The following is a 23,876-nucleotide window of genomic DNA, read 5'->3' as shown; positions in this document are numbered from 1 at the left end:
GGCTAGTGTGGCTACCCCTCTGCAATCATAGGAGGGCAGTATAAGAGAAACATGTTTAAACTTTTTTTTTAGTTGAGAATGAGGACTAACAGGTTAAACCAAAGGTTTTCTGAAGAGGGATTGGAGGAGAGTGATGGCACCAGTTCCAAACATAAGGGTGGAGAAGAAGAATGGGCAGAATTCTTTGAGGGCAGGCAACTGAGGGTGGTAGAGTTTAAGAGAAAGTTCTGAAACGGATACATTAGGAAATTAGGACAGGCAGATAAGGCAGACTAAGGCTGGTCTGGGTGATGAGAGAGAGAAAGAAAACACATGCCTTAAATATTTTCCAGTAGGCTAGTTCTGAATGTGGCTGTATGCATCCTAAACATATAAACCAGCAGGTGAAGACTTATTTGTTTTGTTTGGTGTTCCCTCAATGACCCTCCTTCCTGTTTGTGTGTTTTAATTGGTTTGGTGTTTTGTTAATTGTTGTTTGATTGTTTTTATAATATGTATTTTTACAAGCTGTTTTAATTGTTTTTATTGTTTGCTGAGTTCATGCTGCAGTTTCTTAACTGAGACATGTATGGTGACGCTGTGACTTATTTTAAACATAGTAACATCATAATACCTTTACTGATTTCTGCCCATCATTTTTGTGTTGCAAATAGTTCTCCTAAATGAGGAACTGATATGCTCAGATTTCCTATTTTTCACCTGTGGAAATCTTTAGTTCTCAATGTTTAGGATCTGATAATTTTAACTCAGACCACAAAGGAGCACATTTGGAAGAAACAGCTGGTGACAAATCACATGAAAACAGCTAGTAAAAATCACTATATTGACTTCTCCGTGCCAAAAGTGAACATGAGAACAAGATCTATGCATATCTGTGCTTCAAGAAAGAAGCAGTTATTTAAATAACACTTGTACTTTTAAAGGAAGGCAACAATAATGTAACAATTTTTTTAGAAGTGGAATGTTAACCTTTGTGATCTCTGTTTTAAATCTTCCAGGAAAGAATGATCACACATTTTGAAAGATCCAAAATGGAGTGAAAGGGGAAAATTGCAGGACAAGACTTCCTGCAGTTGGAGAAAGGGAGAAACTTCTGTCTCCCTTAGAATGTTCCAGTGCTGCATTCTTCTGATGTGTTCTGCAAACCTTCACCTCTGGAGTTGGACATTGTTCTCAGAGAGAGAACGTTTTACTTAGGTCACTACGGAAGGGAATGACAAACTTGATGGTAAATCTAGGAAAACATTTGAATTTGAATTGTTACTGAAAATTGGTTTTTTAAAACAATTTAAATGTCTTTTATTACAGCACGTTCTGTTGTTTTTAAACTATTTAAGTGAAACTAAAACTTTTACAACTGCCTGAGGAACTATTAATTCAATATTACAGCTAAATTCCACACATTTTAAACAAAGAAGAGGCAGGAAAGGGGTTATGGATGGTTTCTTCCCAAACCAGTAAGGGTGATCCATGCACCAAAGTAGGCTTTGGCATGCAGACAGTTGCCAGAAATCTGTACACATGAGAAGGAACTGCACATGGCAGTAAATCTTGCATGCAGCATTTGGGGCTGTAGGTAGGGGAGGGAGAGATTGAGTCCCATCTCTCCTCTGCTCCCCACTGAGGATTGCACTGCCAGAGCTGGCAACATCAACCGTCTCTACACAAGTTTCTTGCACACAGTAGTGTGTATGCAACCTGCTAGAAACTGTAAATCAGGGTCAGTGCCTTTCATTTTTCTTGGATACAGCAGTTGTTGATTGAAGACTGCGATATTAGCTTGGGAAAGGGAGGGAGCTTTGGATTGGAAGAGGAGTTTTTGCTTACAGAAAGTAGTCAACATGTGTCACAAGGGAAGTATTTGGCAAAGTTATGATTCCTAATGGTTTTAGCAAAATCAAGTGCAATTTTATTCACACTACGGTGTATGATTTTTTAAAATTTTTAAATTTTACTTGGAAGCGATTACTGAACTCTTAATGTATATTCTGGTATCTTATCGCTGGAAATGGGGTGTGAGCATGAGCAGTTAACCAAATCAGAGCAATATGTGATTTAATGAAACACCCCAGCACCTATTCACTATCCTTGACCAGCTCCATGCCTATCCTTCCTTTGCAGTATGGTTTTGGAATCTATGGCATAGTCTCACAAATTCACTTCAGTCAAACTAAACTGGTCCTGTACAACTCACCCACTTGCCTTTTATCATGGTTTGCCAAGTGCTTGATAACATATTCTGTTTTTGACATCTCAAGTAGACAGCAAAAAAAAAGAAAAAAGGGGGGGGTGTTATCCAGCCCCTCAGCGAGCTGTGTTTGTGGAGGCCTACTCTGAATTATTGCATACATAAGACTCATCTGTCCTTGATTTGCACATGCTCTTCATGTAAATGTGATCTGAATATCCGTTGTCCCTTTGCAGTTCTCAAATAAGCAGCTCTCTAAATAACCAAACAAGCACAGTTTCTGTACATGCACTCCCTTATCCCATGTAGCACCTGACAACCTTTCCCCCTCCCCACCAAAAAGGCCCAGTGAATCCTGTCACACATTCCCTGAACACCATTTACCCTATTCAATCCCATCCCAGTTAATTCTCCCCCTGAAGCCCCAGATTCCTCATGAGCTGTCCATGACTGCACATTTTAAATGTATTTTATGGGGAAATACCACAGAAGTTTGTGAGGGAGACTTCTCAGAAAATGGAATTTGCCCTTGGAATGATATTAAAGGATTACCAAAGGAACAATTTCAGTTTATCCTAGTGTTCTCCAGGAATAAATATGATCGTTTTGGGATATTTCAGTTCTGGAAGAGTTCTAGGAAGTAATGGGCAGATAGTGTTTGAATCTGAAATTTTCAAATTTGGATGCCGAAATTTGAGTTTTATCCCCAGTATCTGGTATATTAATCTCTCCAGCAACACCTGGAGCATATATGAAAATCATGTTCTAGTTAAAAATTTAAATTATTTTGAAATTTTGGATTTTGACTGAGATTTAGAAGTTCCAGTGCTTAAATTCTGCATTCCAAATTAGTTTTAACTGTATGTATAAGTGGTTTGGTAATGGGATTGATTTCCTTTAATTTTACAGGCACTTTTTTCATTTGATTTGGTCTAAGTTGTAAATTTTTGTTCTGTATAAAATAAAGTTCTTTTTTTCTTAAAGTGGTAGAAGTTAACCGTTAAGTGTATCTTTCTGATTTTAAGTTTCGCTTTCAAATTTGTGACACATTTTTTTCTTCCACTAGGGTTTATTTTTATTTCATTTATTGATTGCCTTTCCTTGTAGAGACTCAAGAGAGATTACAAAGACAATGCGAAAAGTGCACCTCAAGCAGTATACAATGTAATATAACTAGATTATACAAATCAAAGAATAATGGAATAAAACAGTGTAATACATTGCATGCCCTGACCTGGATAGCCCAGGTGAGCCTAATCTCGTTAGATCTCAGAATCTAAGCAGGGTCGACATTGGTTAGTAATTGGATGGGAAACCAACAAAGACCAGGGTTGCAGAGGCAGGCAATGGCAAACCACCTCTGTTAGTTTCTTGCCATGAAAACCCCACCAGAGATCACCACAAGTCAACTCAGATGAGAACACTCTACCACCATACATTGCATAAATTGAATTTCACAATCTGACGAATAATTGTATAAATGGATTTCACGATCTGAGAAATATTGAAGTGCAGACAGTATAATACATCCAGTGACTAATGCAGTATAAAGAAGAAGAAAAAGTTGCTTAAAAGTTTCACAACAATTAAATAAAAATATCTAAATAAAAAGCATCTTTCCTGTAGAATCTCTGTTCCATGAAAATGTCCTCTTGATCATTTCTGTTTCACACATTATGCAAGAAGATCAGAGCGTGGGAATCTTCCTTACCTCATCAGGCAGGCTGTTCCACTAGGTTGGGGAACTAGTGGAAAGCTTGGGTATGGACCACTGTTGTCTTTACCCTTTTGTAGGGTGGCTCCTTCAGGAGATTTTTCTCAGATCAGCAAAACTGTTTAAGTGGACCATATTGAGAAAGGTGGTCCTGTAGATAAATGAATTATTTGCTATTAAGGCCTTTGTATAGGAGAAGAAGCACCTTCAGTTTGGGAAATAATTGGTAACCAATGAAGTGACTATAGAATTAATGTAATATGCATACTTTGCCCCACTCTTAATAGTAAACAAGCCAAGATCTTCTGCACAACCTGGAGTTTCCAAGGTGACTTCTAGGGCATACCCCTGTAGAGCTCATTATAATAGTCTAGCCTTGATATTACTGTTGCATGTAACCAAGTGGGTACATTGGCTGGGTAAAAGTAGAGAGACATCATCCAGGCTAAGTAAAGATAGAAGAAAGTATGTGAGGTTCAGGGGTAGAGCTGGGCATGATCCCCCCAAAAATACCGATTAAGCCGTTCATGGATCCGGGCCGCTGCCGAACCCAGGCCACCGATTCTAACCGATCAAGTCCCATTTCCGATCCGGAATCGGGAAGGCCAAAGTGGGAGGGCGCCCCGCTGTTTCCAGCGATATAGGAACAGTGGTTGGTGGCAGTGGCTGCCAGGCCCGGCGGGCAGGGGGAGGCGGCGATGAGCCACCTCCCTTCAGGGAGGGAGGAGACATTCACACACACACACTTAGAGTAAGGGGGGGAAGTTTTTAACCCGGCAACGAGCCGCCTCCCCTCAGGGAGGGGACATTCCCAGGGCCGGATCTACGGTTGCTAGCGCCCAGGGCAACCGTAGTCAGGATCTTGCACGTGCGCGCACGCGCTCCTGGGTCACCTCCCCCGCCCACACAGCAAGCTGGCTGTCCTGGTGCGCTGCGGAGCTGGCGGCAGCACAAGTGGCTTGGTGGCTGCCCGCACCGTTCAGCTGCCCCGCAAGACAAGGGGCGGCCGACTTGCCTGCCGCCCCTTGTCCTGGGGAAAGGCAAACGGCACAGGCGCCCTCCCAGCCTCCCGCGCTGCCTTTTGCCTTTCCCCAGGACAAGGGGCAGCTGGCTTGCCCACGTGCCCCTTGTCCTGGGGAAAGACAAACGACGCAGGCAGCCTCCCAGCCACCCGCACTGCCTTTTGCCTTTCCCCAGGACAAGGGGCAGCTGGCTTGCCCACACGCACCTTGTCCTGGGGAAAGACGAACGGCACGGGCGGCCTCCCAGCCTCACGCGCTGCCTTTTGCCTTTCCTTTGTGCCCATGGCTTCAGAACACCCCCTTCCCCCTCCCTCCCCTGGGTTGCTGCTCTGTGGTTGGAAGGAAGCCTGCTAATCAAGGAAAGCTGGGCTTCCATTCGTGTTTCAAGGGCGACAGAAGGAGGACAAACACAGCTCATTCCCCTGGCTCCGTTGCCCCGGGAATAAATTACTGGTGCCAGTGTCTGCAATTCCGAACAGAAACCGATACATCTGATCAAGTCCCGAACAAGCAAACCCCCGACTGTTGGATCGGTTGCCATGGACGGAACTGATTAGTTGAGTCACGATGGCGCAAACGCCAAAATCGGGGTTTTTTTGAAATCGTAATTCAGATCGTGCCCATGTCTATTCAGGGGCATCCATACCCCTGCCTTTAGCAGCTCCTGTATCCATCTCACCTTTTTTTTGTTCTGCTTGGGCTTGCAGAGTCTCAGAACTGGAAAAGAGAAGGGGGTTTGCAGCATGTGGTTCATCTGCTTCTCCACTGGGTCTCTCCTGCACAGCCTGGAGAGGGAGAGAGAGAACTTATCCACCTCACTGGGTTCTTTCTAAGCCTCTTATATAGCTAGTGCAGGAGGCTGCACATGCTCAGTCAATTCCCCTGAAGTATCATGAAAATTAGCAGTCTTGTGAGACCTCAAGGGAATCTTGGGCAGCACCTGCAGCCTCTTCTTTCTCTCCCATTGTCCTAACTGGACTAAACTGCCAGCAGCTGTTGGCAGTGACTGAAGTGGGGTGTTAAAAGGCCTAAACTGTGTTACTGCTGATGTAGCACTTAGTACTGCTGTTGTCCTGGCTAGCTTGGCTGTGGTTGAGTTGGGACCTTAAAAAGCCCCTACTGTGTTGCTTCTGTTCCAGTATTTCTCCATGTTGCCACTGTCTTCTGGCTCCCAAGTGGACATCCTGTAACTTTTGGTTAAGTCTGGGGCAGTTCTAAGTTGGTCCCACTTCCAGATAAAGCATTTTTTGGGAACTGAATTAACTTGCTTCTCTAGCAAAGATGCTGGGTCTAGAATAGCCCACAGACTCTTAACTGTTACAAGGGTCACATTAACCCCATCACTTGTAGGGTGTGCAATATCCTCTGAAACTTCAGCTTTCCCAACCAGTATTGCCTTTGTCAGGATTCAGTTTCATTTTGTTCAATCTTATCCATTTAATCACAGGCATTGTGATTTACTAGGCATTGTGATAAACTAGGCATTGGTTCAGGTAGTCTAGACAAAGAAATACAGAGCTGAGTGGTGTCAGCAAATTGATGGCTGCCAGCTCCAAAACGGCAAATGATCTCTCCGGGGGCTTTACATAGAGATTGAACAGCCTTGTGGAACTCTACAGACAGGTTCTACGCCTGACAGCAGCCCTATGAGTTCTGTTCATAAGGAACAATTTAAGCCATTCTGTAGTTCATCCCTTGATTTCTCCTGAATCCGGTTGTCTCAGCAGGATGGCATGATCCACCATGTTAAAGGTTGCAAATAGATCCAACAGAGAAGCACACCCCTTGTCTAGGTTCCGATAGAGATAATAAGCTAAAGCTATGAACACCATCTCAGTTCCATAACCAGGTCTGAAACCTGATTTAAAGGGTCTAGAGTAGATGGGCCAGCCAGGAAGGCTTGGAGGTTCCCTTTTTCTACTTTCAATTATCCTGCCCAGAAAGGGCAGGTTAGAGACTAGGTGATAACGGGCCACAAAATTCTTCTCTAGCGTTTTTTTTTAAGTAATGGATGAATAACAAGCCCCCTTTAGTTTGTGAGGGAAAATGATCTGGATCACTTACTGATTTATCATGGATACAAGGGTCTTACTAATCTGCTGCTTACCTTATTTCAATAACCAAGGGGGATATGAATCAAAAGTGCCAGTAGTGGCTTTCAGAATGCCCAAGATCTTTTAGACATTCAACGCGGTATGAAGTTGATATAATCACAGTCAGTATGTACAGTAGATGCAACTGTTGCCTGGAATATTATTACAACCAGTCTCCAACTTGGAGCTAATTTGAATGATTCTGATCAATACAAGTTCTTTAAAAGAATCAGGAAAAGCACATAGTTTGGTACTCCAGCCACAAAGATCATCTAAACAGAATATGAGACTTTAGTTAGATTATCTAACTTCATTTTGTTCACTTGGGTCAACCATGCTTCAGGTTTAAATAGTACCCAACTGCAATTACTCAGTTCAACATAAAAGCCTATGTGGTAGAAGAAAAAGTTTGCACAAGTACTGTACTTTTGATGACCCAGCCAAAAAAAGATCCACCAGTATGGCAACCCTGATGTTGTGTCCCTGAATAGATTACCTATGTTTTTTAACAGGTTTAATAGCCAATATAGTTGGGATTCCCCCATCTTGGTGTCTACCAGATGCTAACTCTCCCCCCACTCACAATTTTTCTTGTGGTGGAGAGAACAGTTACTCTGCCCAAGCTTAAGCATCAATCCATTGTCTAGACTAACACCGAATTTAAATAGGAAGAAAGCCTCGTTGTATGGCATCAAGTTTATTACCAAGTACACATTTAACACTATAGAGATTAAAGATGAGTAAAAAGGAATGCTGTGTATCTTCTTTGACAACTGCCTTGACAAAGAGGAATGGTTTCAACCAGCTTTCGCTAATTTTGAATGTATATGTTAAGTGGGTCAGACATTTGAAATGGTTATCATCTTGAATCTAGTTACCAGCAGTTAGCGGATTTAGAAGGGTGTCACTGATTAGGATTGCCCTGTGAAATTCCACTATTCGTTTCTCCTCAGATTCTGGATCTCTGATCTTCTAGGGGCAGCCTTCTCCGAAAGAGCACTTATTTTTGAACCCAAAATTAGATCTTAATTGGGCCCTCGATTTACTGTGAACGGCCTGCCCTAGAGCCCACACCGTCAGCTGACGATTTTTGACTGGGATGGGTAGATAGAGAAAAACAGGAGTCTCAGAAGGTCATGTAAAATTAAAAAGAGTCCAGTAGCACCTTTAAGACTAACCAATTTTATTGTAGCATAAGCTTTCGAGAATCACAGTTCTCTTCGTCAGATGCATGGAGGGCAAAAAGAGAAACTGGTCAGATATAGAGGAGGGGGGGCGGGTAGTGCACGAGGTATTCTTGTGTTCGTATTTCTGAAAGCCTGATGACGTTATAAAGGATAATGCTATAAAGCAGTGGATAAAACCTGGCCAGCTTGCCACCCACGGAAGAACCATTAAAAGGCGGGGGAAAGCCAGGCGGGCGGGCGACGTTGGTGGAAGAGGCCTGGCTCCGAGGGCTTCTTGAAGGTGGAGCCTGGCCGCGGAAGTGAAGAGGCAGCCGGAAGCATTACGGCAGGCCTGGGCTGCGCGGAAGTGGCTGCCGCGGCTGGGTCCAGGCTGAGGTCTACGAGTCCTCCTGAGTGGGCCGAGGGGGCTGCCTGGACCTGGCTGGCCGCCATCATGCACGACGCCTTCGAGCCAGTGCAGATTCTGGAAAAGCTGCCGCTGCAGATCGATTGCGTGGCTGCGTGGGGTGAGTGAGGGGCTCGTCGGGTGCCGGGCGCCCCGTTCCAGAGGCTCTTGGGGGAGGCCAATCCTTTGCAAGGGCGCCGCTTCCTGACTTGTTTCTCTTGCCTGCCCCTCGTTCTTCCTGATTTATTAAATGAGTTCCATGACCTCCTTTTGCAACGTGATAGTTTATCTGGAAGAATTGCCATCTATTAACTAGTCCTTGTAGTCACTAAAGTGGATTGAGTGCCCCTGGTTCATCCGTCAGCATGCATCAGAAAAGTTCGAACAAAACTACCGTTTTTTCTTTTCCTAATGACAAGCGCACGTTTTATCGGTTTCAGATCGAGGGATTTTGAATACCGTATGCACATTCAAGGTGCCGTCACATTTTGTGTGACAAATGTGCTTGTGTTTGTAAGCAGGGACTTGTGTCCTGTGATACAGTGTCTGTAAACATGTGGAGATGCTAGGTAGTATGTATGCCTAGTGATCACGATCAGTGGTGAATCCCAGATGTATCCTGCTTTGGACTAGCAGATGTTTGATTTTCCATCATATATTAGATAGGTGGGTCAAAAAAAGTGTAATATTTTTATTATCTTTTATTTACTTTATTTATAGTCTGCCTTTTTCACAGAGACTCAAGGTGGATTACACAGTGTAAGTTAATGCAATCAACAGCTGGAACATTTGATAAAGATTACAATAGGGTATAGGTTGCAAAAAATTGAAAACCAGCAGAAATCCAATACAGAGCTGAAACAAACATAAGCAACTTTACATGACAGTAAACAATTATGGAAGCAACCCCACATACTTAACAGTAACAGACAGTGCATGCTAGCATAGTCTACAGTCCTTTTATCAAAACGTCTTTGAACTGTTTCCTTTGAATCATTTCCTTAGAGTACTAGCTATTACCAGTGTAAAAAAAACACCCTCTTGAAGAATTTGGTTTTGTACAGTTTGGGGAAAACCAGGAGAGTGGGAACCTTCCTGGGATTTTTAGGCAGCCCATTTCATAAGGTAGGGACACTGTAGGGAATGCATGTGTACAAGCAACTGTTGATTTTGCCCATGTGCAGAGTGGTACCTGCAGAAAGCCTTGTTTGAATGAGCGAAGCTGCCATAGCAGAGCATAGGGAAAGAGGTAGGCCCATGTATATGAGGAACCAAGGTCCTCATATTGTATGTGATAGCCAAAACTTTGAACTGAGCCCAGTAACTGATGGGTAGCCAATGGAGTGACTGCAAAACAGGAGTAATATGCATACTCTGCCTAACTCCTAGTAATAATTGAGCTGCAGTGTTCTGCACCAACTGGAATTGCTGACTTTGGGGGAGACCTCTGCAGAGTGCATTACAGTAGCCTAGTCTCAATGTTACCATGGCATGAATCCAGGTGGCCAGATCAGCTGTGTCAAGGTAGGAGGCTATCTTCTGGGCTAGTCTGAGTTTGTAGGCATTTTTGCAGCTGTATTAACTTGCTTTTCTAGTAGCAATGCTGGATCCAATATAACCCCTAGGCTCTTAACAGAGTCTGCAAGAGTCAACTAAACCATATTAAAGGTGGGGAGTACAATATCCTTCAATATCTCTGCCTTCACAACCAGCATTACTTCTGTCTTGTCTGGGTTCAGCTCCAGTTTGTTCACTTTCAGTCAATTGACCACAGCCATCAGGCAGCAGCTTGAAACCTATACTGCATCACCGGGGAATTTGGATAGAGACATTTGTAGTGGGGCTGCACTTTTAAGTGATTCCAAGGTATAAAGTTAAATGAGTATTTGTGGACTGTTACAGTTTGAGAAGAGTGTATGAAAAGGGTTAATCTAAAATGGAGCCCACCTCACACTTGTGAGTTGCCCCTCTTGGTCATTTGAATATTTATTGATCCCGTCTTTGCCTTTTTATGTGTGTGGTTGCTTTGTTAGGACTTCATAAAATGTTACAGAAGATGCTTGAAGGATGATAATGTCTGAAAAAAATGTGATGAATGTGCTTGTAGGAGCCACACTTGAGAGTAGATCCTGAAGTACAGATCCTGTTTAAGTGAATGTTCTTTGGAAGTTTTACAAAATAATGGGGTTGACTTGTGGTGGAAAAATGAAGATCCGTAGACTTCTGAGGTACACAGGATACAAAATACTGTATGCAAGAATATGAATCATATGAAAATTTTTAGGCAGGATGATTCCTATATTTGTCTTATGAACAGTTAAAGAGTTCATAAATCTTGGACTTCACACAACAGGCTAACATCATATAATATCCATTTTAACCCCTTTTCAGCCTTGTCTTTTTCTGTCATTAATATTGATACCTCCAGAACAACCTCCCCCCGCCCCATCACTTCACAAGGTTGTTCAGGTAGGTTGAGAGAGGTTCACTTTTAAACATTGGATATTATTTTATTAAATCTGAGTAAGAGCATTGCTCATTGTTCATTATTTTAGGTTTTTTTTAATGAGGAGAGAGGTCTGGAGAGGAAATTCAAAGATACATGCCAATTTATATAAATATAATTGATCATCGTGACTATACTGGATCTGCCTATTTATTTTATTTGTTTATTTTATTTATGTCACTGAGACTCAAGGCAGATTACGCAGTGTGAGAACAGTACAGTCAATTTCAAGGATATTTCCATGAACAATGCCACAGGGTAAATAAACACAAGTTTACAATGACATAGCATTAGTAAGAATCCAATACAGAGTTGAAGAAATGCTGAAACAGAACATAAGCAATTCTAGGGCTGACATTGGACCACATGAAGCACAGGTAGCTCATAGGAGTACATATTTAAGACAACAGATAGTACGTAAGGCAACATAGTCGCTCTACTCATCACCTGCTTAAGTAGGAATTTTGTAATGTGTGATGCATTTGAAATTCATAATGCTTGATGTGGGAACCTATGTAGACTAAAACTAGTGAGTTTGCTGTAATCTACTGTATCAGTGCAGAGAAGAAAATGCCTATGAATTTTTTTTCCTTAAAATTCTCTTAAGGTTATGTAAACATGAACATAAGTAGATTGAGACCACTTAAATACGGGATTGAACAGGGAGGGTATGTAACTCTGGATCTGTTTGAAGGAAGAGATGAGACATAGTGCCGTATCAGACATTAAGGATTTCCTGTATGGGAAGCATTTCTGAGTAGGATAAAAAGCATAAAAGCTGGTAGATTTTTAGATATACTGATTGTCCACATGTCTGTTTCGCTGTGTCCATACATTCACAGAAGCTGTGGTGAGCCACAGCTTTATAATGTGTGCATATGGTACAGTAGGTGATAACATATATGCTTCTTGTGGGGTTTTTTCACTACTTGGATGTGTTTTCCACGTATACAGTTAATTACATTTTAAATACACTTCATTATGTGCTTTGGAAAAAAAGACGCAGGATATAGTTGACGGTAATATTTCATGGTCCACATAGCCATAAATTGGCAGTGGAATACTGTGCTGACTCAATTAAAATCAAATATATGGTTGGGAGGGGCGTTTTGGAGATGCAATTGACCTGATTTCTGAAAGGATTTTTGGAAACCTACAATCTGAATGCATACATTATTAACATCAAACAGTGAACAAACTTGGACATCTTGCTAAATAGAGAATGAATCTGTTGAATGAGACTTGTGTATCTAGAACCAGATCAATGTCTGTTCATTTAGTTAAGTTGTCTTACCTAAATACTCAGGAAACGTTTGGGAAAAGGATGGTGGTATTAGCTCCTTATTTTACAGTGCAATCCTATGGAGAGTTACTCCAGTCTAAGGCCATTGACTTCAATGGTCTTAGACTGGAGTAACTCTGCATAGGATTGCACTGTTAGTCTTCAGCATGTTCTATAAGTATAGTAAAATTGATAACCATTTACTTAATTTGATATTTCACTTTCAGTAGCTACTTTCTAGAGATTGTGAATAGGCTCCTTCTGATTATGGGTTGGATCCAAACTTAAGTGGCAACTTACATCAATTTCTCCTTCCCACTGCAGCAGATTGCCCCCACCCCCATGTCGTTCCTCAGGGTGCCTGTCACCCTGGAGCTGCAGTGGAAGCGGGGGGGGGGGGGGCTGCAGGGGGCTGCAGTGGTAGTGGTGGGGGACAGTGATAGAAAATGTAGTCTGGACCGAACTTTTACCTTCTACCCTTCTCTGCATCAAACAACAGTTCTGCGTTTCAGCCACCATAAATAAGATGAGTAGATAACACTGAGATGACACCAGTGCATTACTGTGACTTCAGCTGCAGTGCTTTCATCTTTTCCTCATGTTGCTCTTGAAAATGATGAGGGAAAACATTTTACATGAAAGCCAGAGGATTCCTAATTGAGCATACTTTGAAGTAAGTTCCATTGAAACCCACAGAACGGAGTTCTGCAAACACTTTGTATAAAAAGTGGATGGAATTGTCCATATACTCCACAAGTGCCTAAGGGGACAATGGGGCACAAATGGCTGCTACTTTAGAACTATTTGTAGGGATTGAATGAAAGAAGCAGGATCTTACTGGTACAGATAAAATGTTCGTTCTCTTTGCAGAGGAATGGCTTCTAGTTGGGACAAAACAAGGGCATCTTCTCCTTTACACAATTCGAAAAGAAATAGGTAAGTTCGTCAAGATTTAGCCAAACATTGCTGTATTCTAGCTTTTCGGTGACTTGATGGCTTAGAGCAATTTTGCTGAATTAAATCTAAGGATTGGGTTATTCAGTTTCCTTTTGTGCACATGGTGGTGGGGTGCACGCACAAGCCTCAGACTCACTTGGGTGCCATAAGTGCTGAAGGATAGTATTAATGTGGGAATACGATCCAAATAGCATTTCTAATTTTACAGACATATAAGCCATGGCTTTTCTCATGAAAATAAGGAATTCTAAAAACCCAAATTTTGATTGTGTAGCTCTTGTGTTTCAACTAGTTCAACAGTTGTTTGGAAGTGATAGCGCTCCATGCGTAGGTTCACAGTATATACAATTGAATCATAATAACCAGCCCAATGGCATAACACAGGTCTCCTGAGTTTAGTGTTTGACTACACAACATGCAGCTGATGTGTGATCAGGTCTCCTGATATCACCTGTTTTATTCAAAAGCAGCTGCACATTCAGGTGTGATAGTTTGGGATTAAGGCCATGGCATTGATCAAGTGGCTTAGCCCATTCCCCTCATGGCATGTCCTTAATAAAAATGTATACTTAGCATGTCCTTAATAACAATTGTATTCACTCATACCCTGCTGCTCTACACTGTGGTAAGAGGGAGATTTGAGAGATTTATCTTCAATGACTGGTCTGCTTGTTGCCTGAGGTTGCCAGTTGGAGAGCAATTTAGCATGAAGTTCAGCCTTTTCTTTATTTCATTTTGGTATCTGGTATACATAAAAGGGATCTGTGCTTTAAACATACCAACTCAAGTGTATGCTCTTCCATTTGGTTTATGGGGCTTCGCAGTGTATTAGAATTGGGTATAAAATGTCATACTGTGAAGTGATTTAGAATGGGAAAGCCAGCGCCCTATTGCATTACTGACCACACCTGCACCTAGCAGTCATATTTCTTAGATATTGTCCTTATGTTATCCTAAGTCAAGATTCAGTGTGTGTTTTTCTAAGACTAGTTGAATTCAACATTCATTTAACCATTTCTGAGGTAAAAGAATTGCTGTAAAGTGACTTGTATTCTCAATGTCAGTAAAGTGGTCTTGTGAGAACATCCTAACATAATAGTTCTGATTAATTTGTTTTGAAAAATCATTTGGAAAAGAACTGTTTTTGGTACATGGTAACATACATTTTTACACTGTGGATTGCTTTCATGGATCCTTTCATTGATCTGTCTAAATTTATAGCTTACATTTTGAAAAGGAAGATGGGGAGATAAGGGAAAGACAAAAAGGCAGGGGAGAGTATGGAACAATAAGAGAAATAAATTGGACTGTATGAAAATGCTGTTGCACATAACTAAGTTTCAAGATGCTGATGAATGCAACTGATGGAGTAGGGTATGTTGAGCACCAGTTGGGAAATGGCATACTAAGTCTTTCCTCGGAAAACTTACAGAAACGGAGAGTGAGGTTGCAGTTCATTCCTCTTTTGGATAACATCAGTGCTTCCTTATAGAAACCTCATTGCTCTAGTTTTGTTGGGAGGTGAGATTCTTTGAGAATCTCAAGAGGAATTAATTTTATCATCACCTTAGCCTATCTATTCCAGACAAATCATACTGGTTTTGAGTTGCTCTTGTCTCACTTGGTAAATTTCTCCCCCTTTTGCATCAACATCAGGAGAGGTTGCGACATCAGAAAGTGGCTGTAAGTTTGTATCCATCACTCTCCTTTAAACCCTTATGGTGAAGTGTTTTTATTTGTGCTTTGTAGAGATTGGATTTGCTGGTATTTGGCCTAGATAAAGGGTGCTGGGGGCTTTTTTTTTTTGCTAGAATTGATTTTTTTTAAAAAATCTTTTGTTAATTAGCTGATAATAAGATCAAAAGGCTGCAGCCTGGTTTACTGGTGCTGTAATGTGCAGTTGCTCAATTTCTTACAATCCTCAGGTGGACCTGTGAGACTTGCAGCTCCTCTAAACTGATAAAAGAACTTTATAGGAAATTTTGCCTTGGTTGATTAAAAAAAAACATGTTGGATGTAAATTTGAAACGTATATATTTAGTCTAAATTCCCTTTGCTATTTGGTAGGTTGCAACAGGTTTGAAGTGAAACTAGAGAAATCACACAAGAACTTCTCAAAGAAGATTCAGCAGGTGGGTGTGGTAGTTTTGGGTGCAGTTAAGATTCTGGCATAGGACACATTTACCTGAAGGCCAGGTGTCATTTGACTGGGATCAACTGACCCTTGTAGTAGTTGTGTGGTTGACCTTGGTTTCTAAGAGTTTTTGTTACAATTGCCTCAAAAAAAGCCAGCATTAAAGTAACATATGGAACTGTCCTGAGTGTGAAACAACACACTACGCAGTTTAGTGATGACCCCCTCACTCCCTACTTTTAGAAGATAAAAACATCTGGGGGTGTCATCAGGTTCAGTGAAAGACCAGTGAGGGATACAGTGGATTAAAAAAAAAAAAACGCCTTTCCTTCTAGCCATCTGTCCATTCAAAAGTGTCTCCAAGAGATACAAGATATAGTTCCGTCTACAGTTTGGAGAAAAGAAAGCCAGTCTGCAAGGACAAAGGAAAGAGCCCCTTTGTGAAAAATAACAGAAATGTGTGTTTTGTAAATTTTTCCATCCTGCTGGTCTAATCACTTTATCATGTATTTTATGGCTACCAGCCAGGATCACTTAGGAGGAAATAGGAAGTCTACATAAAAGTCAGATGTTTCAATTCCCTTCTAAATTTAATAACTAGCAAAGCTTTGAATGCAGCTCATTTACAATATTTCTTTTTTAGATTCATGTTGTGTCCCAGTTCAAGATTTTGGTTAGTTTGTTAGGTAAGTAAAATAACTATTCCAGTTTTGAGCCACTTCTGTTCTGAGGCAAGGAGTCATTTGGTTGGCTGAGCATGATTTTCTGTTTTACTGTTTTATGTTGCATCTTTTTCTTTGCAACCTTTTTCTTTATAATTTTCTTCCAGCATATGTGGAACATTTTTGTGCATCCTGGTATAGGAAATTGTATCACAATTACCTGTTTGGTACCTGGATTTTTTAAAAGCTATTTTATTAAATAACTTTAAAATGAGCTCTTAAAACAAACTATATCTGATTTCTTGAAGAAAATAGTATCTAGCAGTTCATAGCACTTTTTCATCATTTAGCCCACAAACAAGTATTCTCTTTGGCAACTGAATAATTTAACCACAGTTTTGAGAAGCAGTGTTCTCTAGTGGTTAGAGCAGGATTGCCCAACGTGGAGCATGTGAAAGCCATGGCAGCTGCCAACACGTTTCCTGGCACTCAATAAGTGTTTTTAGAAAATGAGGGGCAGGTGGTGATTTTGCTTAGCAGGGCTTCTGATTGGCCATTGGAGATCTGGTTGGTTGTACAGATTTTCTTTAAAGTTCCTTGGCAGCACCTGCCACCATGCTTACGGATCTTACCTTCAATGAAGCTGTGTATGCAAGACAATATTTAAATCAATATGTTCATTTTAAAAGCTATCCTGTTAAACAGAGCTTCTGCCTGAAATTTTTAAGAGTTATAATTAGGGTGATGCATGACTTCACTCCCTGATATTTTATCATTGGCTTCACTTCTCCTAGCAGCCATTTTGTGGTTGCACCCACCGCCCTGTGTCAGAATTCCAAAGGTACCCTCAGGCTCAAAAAGGTTGGAGTGTGAGAACAGGCGCTGGACACAGATTTGAATACCTGTTCTGCCACGAAGCCTTTCTGGGTAATCTTGGGCCTATCATACAGTCCCGGCCTAACCTACCTTACAGAATGATTGTTGTGAGGATGAAATGGAGGAGGCAAACAATGTTATATGTTGCTTTGGGTGCCCTTTGGGAAGAAAAGCATGGTATAAATAAATTTGCAACAGTTACCTTTGATTCAGCAAGGCAGTAAGAAATGTTTGCACAATTGTTTCTGAAAATCTTCATCCTTTGTTTTTAAGATGTAATAATTGTCTATTTTCAATTTTGAAAGCGGTTTGAGAAAGATGGTGGAATTTTAACTTAATTCTTTTATGGTAGAAGAATAATTTTGCTGTCTTTTCCCAAACAGAAAACAGCATTTATGTTCATGACCTGTTGACATTTCAACAGATCACAGCAGTTTCCAAGGCTAAGGGAGCAACTCTCTTCACCTGTGACCTGCAGGCAAGTACAAGAACAGGACCTGAGCATATCTTTTCCTATGTTGAATGGAGGCATGTGTGAGAACTTGGTCATGTGAAATTAAAATGAAAAAGAAGGCTGATTTGATGAAAAGATGTTGATTGTTAATTACATCTGTAGATCGTTAATTACATCCGAAGTCAGACTAAGGGAAGAGGTTTTACAATGAATGCTACACCTACTGCTTGCCCAGGGTGGTTGAATCTATCCTGGGCTGGAAAAAAAGACCATACCACAATTAAAATTTTGTGAGTGCAGCCTAATCATTTGGCTCATTTGCATTCCTGACTGTGTTCTGTGGCCCACCTGGTATTTCTTGGATTATTTGTAGGTCTTCTGGGGATGCCAGTTGGCTGCCAGTTGATGAGGTCAGAAAAGCCTGCCAGACAGGCCTTAGGTTGTCTTTTTGTTTATTTCTTGTTCTTTATGGGTTTTTGGTATGTGCTCTGTAGGAACAGTGCAGAGCTGAAAGAAGCACTGCTGCTGGTCTTGTCTTTCTACTGTTCCAGTCCTTGCAATTTTTTTTTCCAATTTCTGAAAATGCTGAATGCTAAAAGTCAAATAAAGTTGGAAAAGTAATATAATATGAAGATCCCAGAATTTGGGGATTTGGGGTGCTGTGTTTATAGAATTTTGACTCTGAATACAGCCAGCTTTCCTTTTTATTTTCACAGCACTCTGATACAGGGGAAGAAGTCCTGAGGATGTGTGTGGCAGTGAAAAAGAAGCTACAGCTATATTATTGGAAAGATAGAGAGTTCCATGAACTGCAGGTGCGTTTAGTCCTAAGTACCACCCTTGACATAAGAAGAAACTTTTCTTTGTTACTTAGTTCTTAATGCTACTTACTCTTAGCTTCTGTTTTAAGAGTGTGCAATCTGGAATTCATGATGCAGCTTTATAGCTGGATTTATTCCCATCTGGCATAATCCAGTTTCGCTGGATCCCATATGTGAATCTCCAGTCAGATCTGGGGAACTGAACTCTGTTGGGTTGATTTATTTGGCCACTGACGGAGAAATTAGTGGAGAAATAAGGGCCTCCAAGGAAGATCTTAATATGCCAGGTAGGTTTCTTTGGAAGTAGGTTATTCTCCACAGAAAGATGTGGACTTCAACAACTCTGCTTTGTCTCCAAGTTTGTGTTCTATCTATCCATTGAAAACAAAATTTTCAGGCAAGCCTTATGGAGCCAGTGTTCCAGTCATCATATTGAGAACTAGGAATAGATGTAGCAGCATTGCTATAAATACTCCATATACACATTAAAAAAAGACACCTGGGGGAAGCGGAGCTTTTTTTAAATTCTACTTCTCCAAGACAGGCTAACCACATTCTAGTAATTTGTTATGAGACTGCAAGGTATCACTCTTCTATAAATGTCTTGTGTATCTTTTACATGGAAAGAGAGAGAGCCATCTAGTCTCTTTCTCATGATTTGTTTCCTGCAAGATTCATATGGATTTTGCCTTCCCATGTAATGTTTTTCACCTGTTGCTACAAATGTATTTCATCTATGGAGAGGGAGAAAAGGTTAGAGTTGGCCCTGTAAGAAAGCATTAAAAAATGGCTTGAGGATCTTAAGTGTTCATGTTTTTGTTTAAAGAGTAGATCTCAGAAGAGTAGTTCTGAAAAGTGTTTAATTTCTGTTATCAGTTTTGCTTTGGGAAAGATGATTGTGAGTGAGGCATGCTGCCATTTGCATGTTTAGAATATATATGACAAGCTGCCACACTGAGTTGTATCACTAAGTAGTCTTTTTCTCTCTTTGCTGTACAGGGAGACTTCAGTGTGCCAGATGTACCCAAGTCAATGGCATGGTGTAAAAATTCCATCTGTGTGGGTTTTAAGCGGGACTACTATATAATAAGGGTAAGAAGATGATTTTGGACTAAAGAAAATGAAATGTTACTTTTTTTGGAATGTTGTTACTCTTTTCTGAGAACTCAGTGGAGATGGGAGTGGAATGGATGGCTAAGGTATGAATTATTGATATGCAGTTAACTGGTGGTGGAGGAGAATGCCCGCAAGTCAGAGTCGACTTATGGCGATCCCCGGTGGGGTTTTCAAGGCAAGAGACTGACAGAGGTGGTTTGCCATTTCCTGCCTGGCCTTTGTTGGAGGCCTCCCATCCAATTACTAACCAAGGATGAGCCTGCATATCTTCTGAGATCTGACAAGATTAGGCTCACCTGGGCTGTCCAGGTCAGGGCGTGCAGTTCAGTATGATGGCTTTATTATAGCCTTTGTAAGTTATTTATGACTGGATGTTTTCAGAAAGCACATAGGTATCAGATCTGCAGTTTTTTAGTCATAAGAACATCAGACAAGCCCTACTAGATCAGCATCCTGCAATGGCCAACCAGAAACCCCTGGGAAGTCCACCAGCAGGCAAGAATGCTGTTGCCATACAGCAGCTGGTATTTGGTGGCATACTTCTTCTGAATGCAGAGCCTCACTTTAACTTTTAACTTCTAAATGCTGTAGCCAAGTTATCTTGGTGCATGAGTTATTGGGGATAAAGACACACATTTTTTTTAGTTTTGACAACCAATTAGTGATGGTGATTTGTTTACTTGGTATGATTGATTTTGATTTTTCTTCTCGCAGGTGGATGGAAAGGGTTCTATCAAAGAACTCTTCCCCACAGGAAAGCAGCTTGAGCCACTGGTAGCTCCTTTGGCAGGTGGCAAAGTTGCTGTAGGCCAAGATGATCTAACTGTTGTGCTAAATGAAGAAGGGATTTGTACACAGAAATGCGCCTTGAACTGGACTGATATCCCAATAGCCATGGGTAACTACCTAGTTCTTTTATTTTCATTTAAGTCAATGACAACTGCCCTTTCCAATAGCCATCTCATATGAGTCAAGTAAACGTAATTGGCTTGACAGATGTTGGAGTTTACTTCTCACTGTTCTGTTTGATAGACAATATGAAAATGTGGCTGGCCTTCCCTTCCATTACAAGTAGTGTAGTTTAAATTCATGTTTTGGGCTTTGGTTTTCCTTTAAGTTACGGTGGACATAAAGCTATTTTAGTAAAGTGGTTTTAGTGCACAATCAAAAAGCACAAAAGTATAAAGCAATAAGCAGAGCAAAGGCTAAGGCAATTTTCATAGAAGCAACTTACTATTTCTGAACATAGATTTGGGGAACATTGATCTAGTGCCATATACTGTTGCTGACTGTTCCATTTCTAAATCAGAGCATCAACCTCCATATATTGTGGCAGTGCTGCCAAGGTATGTAGAGATCCGTACTTATGAGCCCCGTCTCCTGGTACAGAGCATTGAGCTGCAGAAGCCACGCTTCATTACTTCAGGAGGGTATGAATGTTTTTTCTTTTTATGTTTATGAACTTGTGGTTATGTGTGCATTTCTATACTGAATCATCAGTGTTTGACTTACTAATTTTTAAAATGTTTGGGAAGCAAACATCTTTCATTCCATGACCCAGTGTTGGACTAGGATCTAGGAGAACCAGGTTCGAATCCCCACTTTGCCATGGAAGCTAACTGGACAACCTTGGGCCAGTCACACATTCTCAGCCTAATCTACCTCACAGGGTTGTAGTGAGGATAAAATGGAGGAGAGGGGAATTATATAAGCCACATTAGGCCCCATTGGGGAGAAAAGTAGGGTGTAATTAAAATAAAATAAATTTAAAAATAAATAAATAACTGGTCTTTTCTTTTTTTCCCTTAGAACAAATATTGTGTACGTGGCAAGCAATCATTTTGTTTGGCGACTTATTCCAGTTTCCATTGCAACCCAGATCCAGCAGCTTCTCCAAGATAAGCAATTTGAATTGGCCCTGCAGTTGGCAGTAAGTGGTGGGTTGGAGACAATCTGTGTCTGTATTGTTTGTTTACCTCTGTAAACTATAATTAGATAAAATCTTCTTCTAACCATTATTGCGGAACCCATTACTTTAAATCCTCTGTCATTTGATCCATTAGGTGTCATGTAAATCTAGAGCCAGTTTGGTGTAATGGTTAAGAGTTGCAGGACTCTAATCTGAAGAACCGGGTTTGGTTCCCCACTCCTCCCCTTGAAGCCGGCTGGGTTACCTTGGGTCAGTCACAGTTTCTAGGAGCTCTCTCAGCCCCATCCATCTCACAAGGTGATTGTTGTGGGGATAATAACAACACACTTTGTAAACTGCTCTGAGTGTGGCTTTAAGTTGTCCTAAAGGGCATTATATAAATGGAATGTTATTATTATCATCATGACTTTGACTATTTGGTTCTAGATACTATTACTGCATTTGTAGCATGCATTGTTCTTTATGGTCTAATCTCAGAATTGTGGCGCAATCCTGTTTTATATAAAGTTTATTTTGCAGAAAGAGGAGAGATTATGGCTATTCTCTATGGCTACTCAGATCCTCTACAACATTGGTCTATGCAAAGCTTATGTTCAAAGTGACATTATCAGTTGCCACTTTTCCAGATTTAATGCTCTGAATCCCTAACAGCCAAGACACAATTGGTAACTTACATTGGTTACTTTTACACTAGCGTATATATTTTTAGCATTACCCAGATAACTGTTGTTTGTGATTCATTCACTATGAGCTGAGAAGTAATGAAGCTGTTGTTACTAAAAAACAAAAGCATTTGGACCAGTTTAAACATGATGTTGCCAGTTGCTTAAGGTTAAACTCTCAAGGCCAAGCCCCAAGATTACTTGACCCAAGCCTTGACTGCAGGCTTAATCATGGTTAATTGCTACTTCAGCAACAGTGTTAACAATGGTTACTGCTAATCAGGCTTCCTGTTTAATGCAGTTTTGATGTTATGTTTTGAATAGGGTTTCATATCCTGGGTTAAGTCAGATCCTTGCTTAGCCTTAACCACAGTTAACATCTCTGTTGACTTAACAAATAACTGTAGTTAAGCCTGGGAGAGAGAGGATCATGTAAAAGTAAATAGATCCGGAGGAGTTAGCCATGTTAGTCTGTAGTTGCAGAATAGTAAAAAGTCCAGTAGCACCTTTAAGACTAACCAACTTTATTGAGGTATAAACTTTCAAGAACCAAAGCTCTCCTCGTCAGATGCATTTGATGAAGAGAGCTGTGGTTCTCGAAAGCTTATGCCTCAATAAATTTGCTTAGTCTTAAAGGTGCTACTGGACTTTTTAATAAAAGTAAAGTGTTTGCAACAGCATGTAAACAGCATTCAGATTTGACCTTTACAGCTGGCTATAATATGTACAGTTCTGATAATAGCTGTGTTTTGACTGCTTATGTAGAATAGCAAAGCTTGGAATTTTTGCAGCTGTTATCCCTGTAAAAGAATTTTCTGGTGCTTGAAACTATTTCTTGTCTAGAAGCATGTTTGGTCCAGTAAAATCTGAACTTCTTTGGAATATTATACATCATCAGTCAGGGCCCAATTAGTGATGTTCCATATTTATCCAAAAGGAAAGATGACCCTAAAGAGAGGATGACTTCCCTCCAGTATTATATACACAAAAATATTACTGGACATAACTGTATGCAAATGTAAGATAGCCCCTTCTTTTTTTTATGGCATATCTGAAAAAAAATCTAGTCTTGCATTTGAATAAATATTGTATGTCCCTGGACAGTGCAAATTAAAAGTACAGAAATACAGTAAAGATTGGATATTAAGTTGAGGTGATAGATACACTCTCTACTGTAACTTATGCAGGATACAAAAATAAGATATAATGTTTAAGCATTGTGTATAAAGCAGCAAGAGCTCTTAATTTTATTTCAAATTAGTGATATTTGGGGGTTCCACAAATGTACTCTGTAAACCATTTATTTTGATTCCTTTGTATAAGAGCCATGTCAGTATTTCTTCTTTGTACTGTGAAGTTACTATAGCATGTAACCTTCACAGTTGTACTAAACATTGCTTTTGAATGTTTGTCTGCTTTTCTTGTTCATGTCTATAAGGGAAGGTGATTCTCTAGACAAAGATATATGTTGATCAGACTTCAGCTGCTTCTGTCATAGTTGTGCTTAATGCCTTAACGAGAATAATAATAATAACTGTGCTTATATACCACTCTTCCAGATAGATTAGTGCCCCACTTAGAGCAGTGAACAAAGTCAGTGTTATTGTTATCCTCACAATACAGCTGAGGCTGAGAAGAGTGGCTTACCCAAAGCCACCTGCTGAGCTCATGGCAGTAGTGGGATTTGAACCAACAGAGTGCTGATTTGCAGTCCAGCCACTTATTCACTGTGCTACAGCAGCTTTGTCTTATGATCACAAGACAGACTTCCCTTTCTATTATTGGCTCCCCTGTCTGCTTTTATACTAGTTCTGGTTGATGCATACAAAATAACATGCTGCTTTCAGGAACCATATATAATGACATTCTTTTATCTCATTCTCTGAG

At 40.6% G+C, this 23,876-nt stretch overlaps 2 protein-coding genes across 4 annotated transcripts in view; both read left to right on the top strand.

Annotated features, from left to right (window-relative positions):
• TMEM87A (transmembrane protein 87A) overlaps positions 1–3,185 on the top strand; it is a 32,744-nt gene extending 29,559 nt beyond the window's left edge. For both annotated transcript variants that reach the window (XM_054971360.1, XM_054971359.1), the window contains exon 20: positions 999–3,185. In XM_054971360.1, coding sequence (XP_054827335.1) covers positions 999–1,040 — 42 coding nt within the window. In that variant the 3' untranslated portion in view covers positions 1,041–3,185. The remainder of the gene's footprint in view (positions 1–998) is intronic.
• Positions 3,186–8,549: 5,364 nt separating this feature from the next.
• The window catches only part of VPS39 (VPS39 subunit of HOPS complex), a 31,289-nt gene continuing 15,962 nt past the window's right edge, over positions 8,550–23,876 (top strand). The window contains exons 1-11 of one of the 2 annotated variants that reach the window (XM_054971436.1): positions 8,550–8,710; positions 13,248–13,313; positions 14,991–15,017; positions 15,402–15,466; positions 16,112–16,154; positions 17,390–17,484; positions 18,177–18,275; positions 19,281–19,373; positions 20,112–20,295; positions 20,707–20,827; positions 21,207–21,327. In XM_054971436.1, the coding sequence (XP_054827411.1) occupies positions 8,638–8,710; positions 13,248–13,313; positions 14,991–15,017; positions 15,402–15,466; positions 16,112–16,154; positions 17,390–17,484; positions 18,177–18,275; positions 19,281–19,373; positions 20,112–20,295; positions 20,707–20,827; positions 21,207–21,327 (987 nt within the window). In that variant the 5' untranslated portion in view covers positions 8,550–8,637. The remainder of the gene's footprint in view (positions 8,711–13,247; positions 13,314–14,990; positions 15,018–15,401; positions 15,467–16,111; positions 16,155–17,389; positions 17,485–18,176; positions 18,276–19,280; positions 19,374–20,111; positions 20,296–20,706; positions 20,828–21,206; positions 21,328–23,876) is intronic. The other variant, XM_054971437.1, reaches the window with a different exon arrangement.

Source organism: Eublepharis macularius, chromosome 2 (assembly GCF_028583425.1).
Source record: "Eublepharis macularius isolate TG4126 chromosome 2, MPM_Emac_v1.0, whole genome shotgun sequence".
Classification (NCBI taxonomy): domain Eukaryota; kingdom Metazoa; phylum Chordata; class Lepidosauria; order Squamata; family Eublepharidae; genus Eublepharis; species Eublepharis macularius.
This window is presented reverse-complemented; position numbering and strand designations above follow the sequence as displayed.